This window comes from Colobus angolensis, unplaced genomic scaffold (genome assembly GCF_000951035.1).
Source record: "Colobus angolensis palliatus isolate OR3802 unplaced genomic scaffold, Cang.pa_1.0 Scaffold72, whole genome shotgun sequence".
NCBI classification, from domain to species: domain Eukaryota; kingdom Metazoa; phylum Chordata; class Mammalia; order Primates; family Cercopithecidae; genus Colobus; species Colobus angolensis.
Window position 1 is genome coordinate 3,291,948 of NW_012120932.1, and position 12,227 is coordinate 3,304,174.

The 12,227-nt window shown below is 40.9% G+C and overlaps 1 protein-coding gene and 1 pseudogene across 1 annotated transcript in view; one reads left to right on the top strand and one right to left on the bottom strand.

Moving 5' to 3' along the window:
• HIATL1 (hippocampus abundant transcript-like 1) overlaps positions 1–12,227 on the top strand; it is a 41,351-nt gene that overhangs the window by 5,790 nt on the left and 23,334 nt on the right. The window contains exon 2 of the mRNA XM_011927483.1: positions 5,018–5,080. Within this exon, the coding sequence (XP_011782873.1) occupies positions 5,018–5,080 (63 nt within the window). The remainder of the gene's footprint in view (positions 1–5,017; positions 5,081–12,227) is intronic.
• On the bottom strand, positions 8,405–11,345 carry LOC105501527 (annotated as a pseudogene).

Sequence of the window (12,227 nt, forward strand, 5' to 3'; positions counted from 1 at the left end):
TTTTTTTTTGAGACGGAGTCTCGCTCTGTCGCCCAGGCTGGAGTGCAGTGGTGCAGTCTTGGCTCACTGGAGGCATTATTTTTTTTATTTTTATTTTTTGGGCAATGGAGTCTTACTCTTATCACCCAGGCTGGAGTGCAGTGGTGCAATCTCAGCTCACTGCAACCTCCGTCTTCCGGGTTCAAGTGATTCTCCTGCTTCAGCCTCCTGAGTAGCTGGAATTACAGGCAGGCGTGCACCACCATGCCTGGCTAATTTTTATATTTTTAGTAGAGACCAGGTTTCACCATGTTGGCCAGGCTGGTCTCGAACTCCTGACCTCAGGTGATCTGCCTGCCTCAGTCTCCCAAAGTGCTGGGATTGCAGGTGTGAGCCACCGTGCACAGCCATAGTATCTTGTATAAATTCCTTAGTGTGGTTCATTTTCCTAAAGATTGCCTTCGTCTAAGGCTTTTTTATGTCTCTGTATATTTTATAATCAGCTCTTCAATATCCACAAAATAATTTGCCAAGAATTTTGATTATGATTGCATTGACTATAGATTGATTGTAGAAGAATGGACATATTGTTGTCTTCTTTTTTTGTTTTTCTTTTTTATTAATTCTTTGGTTGAGAGTCTCACTCTGTTGCCCAGGCTGGTGTGCAGTGGCGTGATCTCGGCTCACTGCAACCTCTGCCTCCAGGGTTCAAGTGATTCTCCTGCCCCAACCTCTTGAGTAGCTGGGACTACAGGGGTGTGCCACCACACCCGGCTAATTTTTTTTAGTAGATACGGGGTTTCAGCGAGGCTGGTCTTGAACTCCTGGTCTCGAGTATGTTGTGGAGAAATATTTTGAGACTATCCAGATATCTTGTTTGTTTTCTGTTGGCCTACTAATTTTAGTATCCATAAATGCTTGTCTGCAACAGTTTTTACTGTGGTATTTGTCGAATGACGTCTGTTTCCCTATTTTGTTCAAGATCAGCCTCGGCGAAACCCCATCTCTACTAAATTAGCCAGGCATGGTGGTGCACTCCTGTAATCCTAGCTACTCAGGAGACTGAGGCAGGAGAATCGCTTGAACCCGGGAGGTGAGGTTGTGGTGAGCCGAGATCGTGCCACTGCACCCAAGCCTGGGTGACAGAGTGAGACTTTGAATCAGACAACAACAAAGAAAGACAATATGTCTGTTCTTCCCCAATTAATCTGTAGTCAATGCAATCATAATCAAAATTCTTAACAGGTTATTTTGTGGCTATTGAAGAGCCGATTATAAAATATATGGAGACATAAAGGCAGATCTTAGACCAAGGCAATCTTGAGGAAGATGAACCACACTACAGAATTGGTTATGGATGAAATCATAGGGGGTCGAAGCTGTCTTCTTGAGTTGAGTCAGTTCCTGAGTGGGGGCCACAAGATCAGATGAGCCAGTTTATCAATCTGGGTGGTGCCAGCTGATCCATTAAGTGTAGGGTCTGCAGAATATCTCAAGCAGTGATACTAGGAGCAGTTTAGGGAGGGTCTGAATCCTGTAGCCTCCAGCTGCCTGATTCATACCCATAATTTCTAATCTTTGGCTAATGTTGGTCCTGCAAAGGCAGTCTAGTCCCCAGGCAAGAAGGAGGTCTGCTTTGGGAAAGGGCTATTGTCTTTGTTTTAAAAACTATAAACTAAGTTTCTCCCAAAGTTAGTTCATGCTATGCCCAGGAATGAACAAGGACAGCTTGGAGGTAAGAAGTAAGATGGAGTCAGTTAAGTTAGATCTTTCACTGGCTCAGTCATAATTTTGCAAAGGCTGTTTCAAGTTTACAGTCAGGTTGTAGCCAGTTTTCCACCTGTAGTGTAGATACCTGTGGTTACTAGAGTGTAGTTCTTCAGCCCAGGTGGAAAGCCTTACTCCCTAACATTTAATGCAGGGACTGGCTATAGGCACTCTTGCTCTGTGAAAGTGTGGGTTTTCTACCGTACTGAAGTACTCTGTGGAATTATGTGGCCATAGGGCTTTGTGCACTTTTGGCAGCTTAAGAGATCTGGGGCACCGTCCTTTTTGAATCTCATCCCATTCAATTCTGCAAGTATCCCACTTAGAAGTCCCACAGTTTTCAGAGAACTGTGCTTGTGATTGTTATGACAATAACAATCCCTGGAGAGGAAGACACCAGGGAGCTTACTTTGTGACCTTTTAGTACCCTTTCATTTATGGCTATTTTTTCCTACTCCTCTGGTTCGGGAGGTTTCTTTCCGGGTTCTGGAAAATGAACTTCTTCAGGGTCTTCTCTTTCACTTTCAAGTGCTACTTTTCTTCAGCTCTTTCAGGTTTTGTTGTCAGCCTTTTCTCATCTGTTTTGTATCATCCAGAAGCGCCTTATGATTCTTGGCTTTCCAGGAATGCTGTAAATTTGATTTCATATTTTTTTCTGTTTTATCTGTGGAAGTGAAGAAACACAGCTCTCTGTATGTTTATTACATGTAGATATTTCCAAGCTTTGTTGTACTAGAAGACAGTTCATTTCTTAAAACTTTATAGTTATTGTTTTAAAAGTGAGAAGCAAATGTCATTTTTTTCTTTTAAAATGTTTCCTTTTTTTTTTCAAGCAAATGCCATTTTATTTTATGTTTACTGTAGTCCATCTCAAGAATACTTACAGGGGATATTTTCCTTAAGTTATTTATTTATTTATTTAGATAGATAGATCGATAGATAAATCGATCGATCGATAGATACAAGGTCTTGCTCTGTTGTCCAGGATAGAGTGCAGTGGCGCAATCATAACTCACTGCAGTCTTGATCTTCCGGGCTCAAGCCAATCCTCCCACTTCACCTTCCTCAGTAGCTAGGATTATAGGTGTATGCCACTGTGTCTGGCTAAGCCTGAGGTTTTTTAAATATAGAGATGTTAAAAATGAAAGCTTTGATCTCTGAGATATTTAATACACCTTTTATTATTAGGCTTACTTTATTCTGATAACATTTGTTGCCTTTTGTAGCTAAATTATTTACATACTTTATTTTGGTTTTTAAACTTTATCAAAAGCCTGAGTAGAATATAGCTATTTTATTTACAACTTCTTTATTTTATGAAGGTTAGCCTTTTTAAATTATTGACTTGTTTTACTTTTTTCTCTAGTAAGGTTTCACTGTTTCCTTTTGTTGGGGGGGTGGGTAGAAAACGGTAGAAGAGTTTCTAAAAGCATGGATTGAAAATTTTTAGAGGAATTGCCTGCATGGTAGCTTGATTGCTTGAAATGGGCCCATACTGTCAGAAATTACGTGAGATCTATCTAGTATAGTGTGTAGCTCAGTGAGTATATATTCTGTCATTCATCCATAGATACGGTTTTGCCAAATTAAAATGATGGTCTCTTATTCCTAAACTGCATCACCTGTACAAAGGGAATACAAGTTTGCATCATTTTCCATGTAGAATTATAGCAGTGATCTGAGAGTGAGAGGGTAAGGTTTGAGGTGGGATTAGGGAAGGACCAGCACTGCTGCTCCTTTGACAGCATGAGAGAACCCTGGAGGTGTTGGTGCAGTGTTGACCAGCACTCACTCCACCCTCTGTTTCCCACTGAAAGAAACTAAGAGGAAGCTTGTGGGGAAGGGGAGTCAGAGAAATGTCCATAGTCTCTTAGCTCTGATCTGACAGAGTATAGAAGGAAGAATGTGGGACTGAGAGATAATGGGTTAATAATGAACATGATCATGATCAGGCCGGGAGTAGTAACTCATGCCTGTAATCCCAACACTTTGGGAGGCCGAGGTGGGTGGTTCACAAGGTCAGGAGTTCAAGACCAGCCTGGCCAATATGGTGAAACTCCATCTCTACTAAAAATACAAAAATTAGCTGGGCGTGGTCGTGGGCGCCTGTAGTCCCAGCTACTCGGGAGGATGAGGCAGGAGAATCGCTTGAACCTGAGAGGCAGAGGTTGCAGTGAGCTAAGATCGCACCACTGCACTCTAGCCTGGGCGACAGTGAGACTCCATCTCCAAAAACAAAAATTGACATGATCCGATAAGCGTTTTTTTTAAATACACTTTTTTTGTTTTGCATTTTACCATATTTTTGTGATGTGTGTGACAAATCAAGTTATTCAACAGTTCTAGTCTTTATATTATTCTTTAAAGAAAATTTCTATATCTCTGACTTAAATTTATTATTTTTGGAAGATTTTTCTGAGAACTTTGGTATTTCACTTGACATATTTGGTGTCCTTCATTTGCTTTTCTTTTTCTTCAGTACATGCAAGTAGAGTTCAAATGTCAGTAGCTGAGATGACAAACTTTTTCTAAACCTTAATGTTGTTAGAGAAAAGGTTGGAAATAATTTGTGAGTAGATTTTAATTTCCTTTTTTTAAAGACTTAATTTTTTAAAGAGTCATTTAAGGTTCACAGCAAAATTGAGAGGAAGGTTCAGAGATTTCCCCTGTATCCCTTCCCCTACATACGCACAGCCTTTTTTTTTTTTAAACTATGGACATTCCTTTCTAAAGGGGTATATTTGTTTTATTTGATGAACTTACACTGACAGACTGTTCTCACCCGAATTCTGTAGTTTAGGGTTCACTCTTGGTATTGTATACTCTCAGTTTTGATAATGCATGTATCCACCATCGTAGTATCATACAAAGCATTTTCATTGCCCTAAAAATCCCCTGTGCTCTGACTATTCATCCCTCCTTCCTTCACAATCCCTGGCCACCACTGATCTTTTTATTGTTTCCGTAGTTTTACCTTTTCCAGAATGTCATATACTTGGAATTATACAATACGATATGTAGCCTTTCAGATTGGTTTCACTTAGCTATGTGCATTTGAGGTTCCTCCATGTTTTTTAGTGACTTGGTAGCTCATTTCTTTTCAGTGATAGTCCGGATGTACCAGTTTGTTTATTTATTTTTTTGGATTTTATTGATATTTTATAATTTTTCATTACGGGGCTCATTTATGTAGCATGCCATTAAGAGAGACAGAACATTTTTCCTTTAACTTAAATTTGAATTTGTCTTGATGTTTGTTTACTTTTTGTAGGTTCTACATGAAACATTTTCTCAACACACATTCCTCATGAATGGTCTCATTCAAGGTGTTAAGGTAAGAAAAAAGTTTTATGGGGTTTGTAATGAACCAAAGCCAGGAATCCTTGGTAGTTTAATTCTGGACGTTTTAGTGGGACTTTGGGAAACAAATACTGTTTGTTCTGGGAACTGAAATCTAAATTTTTAGCTGGGTTATTAAAAGTCACTTTAAAATACAACACAAATACATAAGGCATAGAATGGTTTACTGGCAAATAGCAGTGTGAATACTCTATAGGCCTAACTTCATTTTTATTATTGTGTACACAACAGGTTATAAAGGGTTTAATTATGTAACTTTTAACTTCTCTGCCTATCAACAGAATAAAGTGGGCAGTTGCTACCGTCTTCTTTTTAGGTATATTAAAAAGACGTATATCTGAGGAAGAAGGAAGCCCAGCTGATACACTGGCCATAGCTTTATAATAACCCCTTGATTTAATTAGTCTTAATTCATTATGTCGATTTTAATATGATATATATAAAAACGGCTTTTAACCGTTTTCCTGTTTGCACCAAGAATACTCACCAGCGGTACTGCATTTACTCCAAGGTAACTTTGCCACAAAACATGTTGCTTTTATTATTATTTTTGCATTGCTTTAGTATATAGACTTTGGAAACAAAAGACATCATTCTACTGATAGCGTTCTTTTTCCTCATTCTTTTTTTTTTGAGACGGAGTCTCACTCTGTCACCAGGCTGGAGTGCAGTGGTGTCATGTTGGCTCACTGCAGCCTCTGCCTCCTGGGTTTAAGCAGTTCTCCTGCCTCAGCCTCCTGAGTAGCTGGGACTACAGGCGTGAGCTACCACGCCCAGCTGATTTTTGTATTTTTAGTAGAGACAGGATTTCACCATGTTGGTCATGATGGTCTTGGTCTCTTGACCTCGTGATCCACCTGCCTTGGCCTCCCAAAGTGCTGGGATTACAGGCGTGAGCCACCACACCTGACCTTTCCTCATTCTTTTAAATAATTTTATTTCTGAGATGGAGTCTTGCTCTGTTGCCCAGGCTGGCGTGCAGTGGTGTGATCTCAGCTCACTGCAACCTCCACCTCCTGGGTTCAAGCGATTCTCTTGCCTCAGCCTTCTGAGTAGCTGGGATTTCAGGTGCCTGCCACTATGCTCAGCTAATTTTTTGTATTTTTAGTAGAGATGGGGTTTCACCATGTTGGCCAGGCTGGTCTTGAACTGCTGACCTCAAGTGATCTGCTTGCCTTGGTCTCCCACAGTCCTGCAATCACAGGCATGAGCCACTGCGCCTGGCCTGCCTTCTGTTTTCAGTAGTGGTGTTTCCAGTTACAAACTATAGTAACATTCTGTCACTGAAAATGTCAAATCCTAGAAAACGCAGCACTTCTACCTGTGGTGTTAACATTGTTCTCGAACAGTTATTGGCTTAAAGTTCATTTGATGAATCCAGTTTTTTTGAAATAGACAGTTCTGATGATTCAGGTTATTCTGATGTTCTGTTTAGAAATAACTCTATGAACACTTTTTATATTTTACTTTCACATTGAAAAATCAACCAGCTTTGCTTCAGCCTCAAAGAGTGTGTATATGTAAAATTAAATGAATGCTGGCGGTGAACTGCACTTGTTTTTTCTAAGTAGGAAAAGGGTTAAATAGGGGTTTAAAGTATAATAGTATTTTTTAGTCTGTTATAGTAAAGCATATGAGTATAGAGTCTAATTTATGCTTTCCAGTTTAGATAATGTCAATCTATGCATAATTGTACTTTGTACTGAACAACATACTTAAAATTATTCCCAAGGCCGCACGTGGTGGCTCACACCTGTAATCCCAGCACTTTGGGAGGCCGAGGTGGACAGATCACAAGATCAGGAGATCGAACTGTCCTGGCTTAACACAGTGAAATGCTGTCTCTACCAAAAATACAAAGAATTAGCTGGGCGTGGTGGTGGGTGCCTGTAGTCCCAGCTGCTGGGGAGGTTGAGGAAGGAGAATCGCTTGAACCTGGGAGATGGAGGTTGCAGAGCTAAGATCATGCCACTGCACTCCAGCCTGGGCGACAGAGGGAGACTCCGTCTCAAAAAAAAAAAAAAAATTATGCCCTAGTAATGTGCCGAATTTAGCCATTGTAATTCACTGTTTTCATAGCTCTTACAAAACAGTCATATAATAAATAATATTAAATATTAATAAGTTAATATTATTTGCCTGTTTTCAGAAAGAAGTTGAGGATATTTATATGTAAAACAACATTTTATTTATTTTTTATCATTTGGGTACTTTTTTTTTTTATAGCGTCTGTCTTTTTACTAAAGAAAAGCAAAGTTCAAATGCCCAACAGTAATTATGTTGAACACTTAGTACACATAAATAGACAAAAGGCTACTGAGAACACTGGACTTAGATGAAAGTGTTATAGGTATAACTACAACTTAATTTATAAATAAATAAGAAAAAAGTCCCTGACTGAAAGGATAGTGAAGATTTATTTCTCAATATTCTTTAATTTGGACAACCCCCACCAACTGAGCAGACGTCCCAGTGTTAGACGAAAATGACTGCTCTCCCCACCAGCAGTTACAGTGCTCGACACCACTGGCCCCACTGGTTCAGAGGAGAGAGTGGCCCGTGGCTCTATGTGGTTCCAGCTTCAGGAGGCCAACCCATGCCTTTGGTCACCTGAGACTTTTTAAACAGCATTGGCACTTTTAGCTGGTCTGAACCATTTTGAATGCTACCACCCAGCAGGGAGGAGGCTCTCATTAGATTCTAAATCTGCTATTTAAACACTTATTAGAATAAGGCCACCTAGGAATGTTGTTAACCTCTTCAGCCTTTGGCTGATATTACATGAGACTACAAATCATAAATATAGCTTTTCCCACAGGTGCAGCTTCTGGGGCTTGGTCTACAGTGTTCAGAAAGACACATTGTGGAAAAAAAAAGTCAGGCTAGGTCGGGTACGGTGGCTCACGCCTGTAATTCCAGCACTTTGAGAAGCCGAGGTGGGCGGATCACCTGAGGTTGGGAGTTTGAGACCAGCCTGACCAACATGGAGAAACCCTGTCTCTACTAAAAATGCAAAATTAGCCAGGCGTGGTGGCAAATGCCTATAACCCCAGCTACTTGGGAGGCTGAGGCAGGAGAATTGCTTGAACCTGGGAGTCGGAGGTTGCAGTGAACCGAGATCGCGCCATTGCAGTCCAGCCTGGGCAACAAGAACGAAACTCCATCTCAAAAAAAAAAAAAAAAAAGTCAGACTAGTGCAGGAGCTCCAGTGGCCTCTGCAAATGAGGGCTTGGCAATTATCAGTGGACAGACACATGGTATCCAGCACCAGGCTATGGGCCTTCCTGCTTCCTGAGTTTCACAAGTAGGATGCACGTGAGGGGAGCAGCCCATACCTCTGTTGAAGGAAGGCTGTAGTACTTTCCAGGGCACAGCCTGGACAAATGATGCCTAACTTTCTATGCACAGATAAGTCAACCACAGTTGAGCCAAGGCAACACTCAGGGATCTGGCTATCCCTAGTTAGTCCCCCATCAATGACCAAGGACAACTGAGGCCAGAGATCTTATAACTCCATGACATTCAGAGAACTGTGCTGGGAGCTGAGGTTCGCGCTAGTGAGAGCAAGAGGATGCTCATACATCTTGGCCAAGTCTTGCATAAAGGCATAATCAGGAATCTGGATGCCTTATAAGAGGAGTTAAAGGTGTTTGGGTCCTTGTTGAGCTCCTCTGAACGTTCCATCTCTGGGGGCACTGGTCCTGGCAGTAGGTCTTTCAGGATCTCCTGGGGTACTCTCATACAGCCAGTAACTTGGCCTTCCTGCAGCCCTTGAGACGGTACACAGTGCACAGGGCACCTTGCTGCGCAGGCCAGGCCATGTGGTGTATCGGTGGGGATGGCTACCACGGTGCTGGTGTGCAGCTCAGCCATGGCTGAACGCTCTGGGCTTGCCTCCTCACTCAGTCCCACGCTGGCAGCCACTGTGGTCCTCGAATCTCCCTGGACTGACTACAAATAACAAATAATAGCCTTTCCCACAGGTGCAGTTTCTGGAGCTTGATCTGCAGTGTTCAGAAAGACACATTGTGGAAAAAAAAAGTCAGACTGGGTCGTGCACGGTGGCTCACACCTGTAATCCCAGCACTTTGAGAGGCCGAGGCAGGTGGATCACCTGAGGTTGGAAGTTTGAGACCAGCCTGACCAACATGGAGAAACCCTGTCTCTACTAAAAATATAAAATTAGCCGGACGAACAAGAGACATCCTCCCATTTGGGTACTTTTATTATTTAACAAACACTGTGGATACATAAACAAGTGAAACACAACCTAGAAATAATTTACAGACTTTCTGTTTCCAGTTAAACAGAGAACTATGACTAAAGTGTTAATAACATACAGAGTTTATGCATAAGTACATTTCTAAATAAAATTCCCAATTTACCACTTTTTTGTTTGGAATAATCCTCACAAAACCATTAGAATCCTAAAGTAAAAATACATTTACTTACGTCAAAAACAATGAATTCAAAATGGAAAGTAGTTAAAAATCTGAAATGTTTTTTCTCATAAACTTGGAAAGAAACAATGAATTCAAAATGGAAAGTAGTTAATAATCTGAGAATTTTTTTTTCATAAACTTGGAAAGAACTACCTTCTACTTCCATAAATACATTATGCTTTATAACAATGTATTGTGTTGCCACATACAACAGACCTTTATGAACTGCTAATATAACTTTTCAGACTCTCTGAACAATTCTAGATTGTTGAGAAACCTTTTGTTGCTGTTGTTGAAGTATATTCTACAAATATAAAAGAAAAAATTGTGAAATAACAATTTGGGTAAATTTTTATTTTTTATTTTTATTTTTTATTTTATTTTATTTTATTTTATTTTATTTTTTTGAGACGGAGTCTCGCTCTGTCGCCCGCGCTGGAGTGCAGTGGCCGGATTTCAGCTCACTGCAAGCTCCGCCTCCCGGGTTTACGCCATTCTCCTGCCTCAGCCTCCCGAGTAGCTGGGACTACAGGCGCCCGCCGCCTCGCCCGGCTAGTTTTTTGTATTTTTTAGTAGAGACGGGGTTTCACTGTGTTAGCCAGGATGGTCTCGATCTCCTGACCTCGTGATCCGCCCATCTCGGCCTCCCAAAGTGCTGGGATTACAGGCTTGAGCCACCGCGCCCAGCGCTGGGTAAATTTTTAAATTTACTAAAAAATATTCTACATTAAACTTAGTTTTAATTAAAATCAATACTTTAAAAATTTTGTTTTTAACAACTATTATGACCAAATTTAGGTAATTTGTGTTTACCACTAATGTGCAACAATATAATCTTACTAGTGGCTGAATAGGAAATTTTAGCAATATTCAAGACCTGTCTTTTTTTTTTTTTTTGAGACGGAATCCCACCCTGTCGCCTAGGCTGGAGTGCAGCGGTGCCATCTCAGCTCACTGCAACTCCCCACTGTCCGGGTTCAAGTGATTCTCCTGCCTCAGCCTCCTGAGTAGCTGGGATTATAGGCACACACCACCACACCTGGCTAATTTTTGTGTTTTTAGTAGAGACGGAGTTTCACCATGTTGGCCAGGCTGGTCTCAAACTCTTGACCTCGTGATCCACCTGCCTCGCCTCCCAAAGTGCTGGGATTACAGGCGTGAGCCACCGCGCCCAGCCAAGACCTGTCTTATTTCTTGGTTGTTTCAATATCCACACAGATTATCCTTCCAATAATAGTGGTCTTTCAGTTCCTTGATCTATTTCCCTCCACCCTAAGTTAGCCATTCACTTATAATAACTCTAACCATTACGTAGTATTAATAATGGCAAACATTCTAAGAGATAGGTACTCGTTATTCCCTTTCATAGATAAGTGAATTGAGACATAAAGATAAATACTTTGCCCGTTGTTTCACAGATGCAATTGCTCAAACCAGAATTTTATCCCAAAAAGTATTGCTTCTAGCATCCAGACTCTAACCATTATACATACTGTTTCTCTATATACGCTAGTATTCAACCACTACCTCCTTACCATTCTAGCTTACTGTATTTTGTATTACAGCTCAATATATCAGCAGTGAAAACCCATCCTACCTGCCTTTCACTGTCACCTCAACCCTGTATCCTCACTTTCATCTTTCTTGGCTTAAATTCTCTGGTCAGTCATTATGATTACTGCTTTGCATATAAAGCTTGCTCTCTTTTTACTCTGTCACACTTGGTTGGCTAAACCCCAACCCTTGAAAACTTAATTCTTTAGCTACTCTGTCTGGAGGCAATACCTTTTCCACCATCTGATGACCTTAACTATGTCACTAAATAAATAGAAGTAATCCAAAGAGAAATTTCATCTCCCATCACCACATCTACCATCCACCTACATGTATCTGTTCTCATATACTCTACCTCCTCTCCTGTTTCTAAGGATGAACTGTCCTTGTTTCTTGCTAAAGCCAGCTCCTTCACATATCTCATCCATTCTCAGGAATTCAGCAATTATGCCTTTTTTCCCCAGTATTTTAAATTTTCCCTCTAAATTATTCCTACCAGCATACAAGCATTTTATTTCTCCAGTCTTAAAAACAAAACCTCTTTTCCTTTTCTCCTCAGTCTACTACCCCATTTCTTTCTTTCCCATGCTGTTTTACATTCATTACAAGTAGACTTCCACACTCACTTTTCTACCAGAATTATTCTGATCCTTTTTCCTTTTTTTTTTTTGAGACAGTTTCACTCTTGTTGCCCAGGCTGGAGTGCAATGGTGCGATCTCAGCTCACTGCAACCTCTGCCTCCTGGGTTCAAGCGATTCTCCTGCCTCAGCCTCCCAAGTAGCTGGGACTACAGGCGCACACCAGCATGCCTGGCAACTTTTTTGTATTTTTAGTAGAGACAGGGTTTCACCATGGCCAGGCTGGTCTTGAACTCCTGGCCAGGTGATCCGCCCACCTTGGCCTCCCAGAGTGCTGGGATTACAGGTGTGAGCCACCGTGCCCGGCCCCTTTTTCATTCTTAAAAGACTTTCTTTACTTGCTTTCTTCACTTGGCCTAGCATAGTTTTCTTTCTACCTGTTAGGCCACTCATTCTCAGTCTTCTTATACTACAGTTCATCCCTAGATCACTTATAATATCTAATACTATGTAAATAGTTGTTACACTGTATTTTTTTTTTTTTTT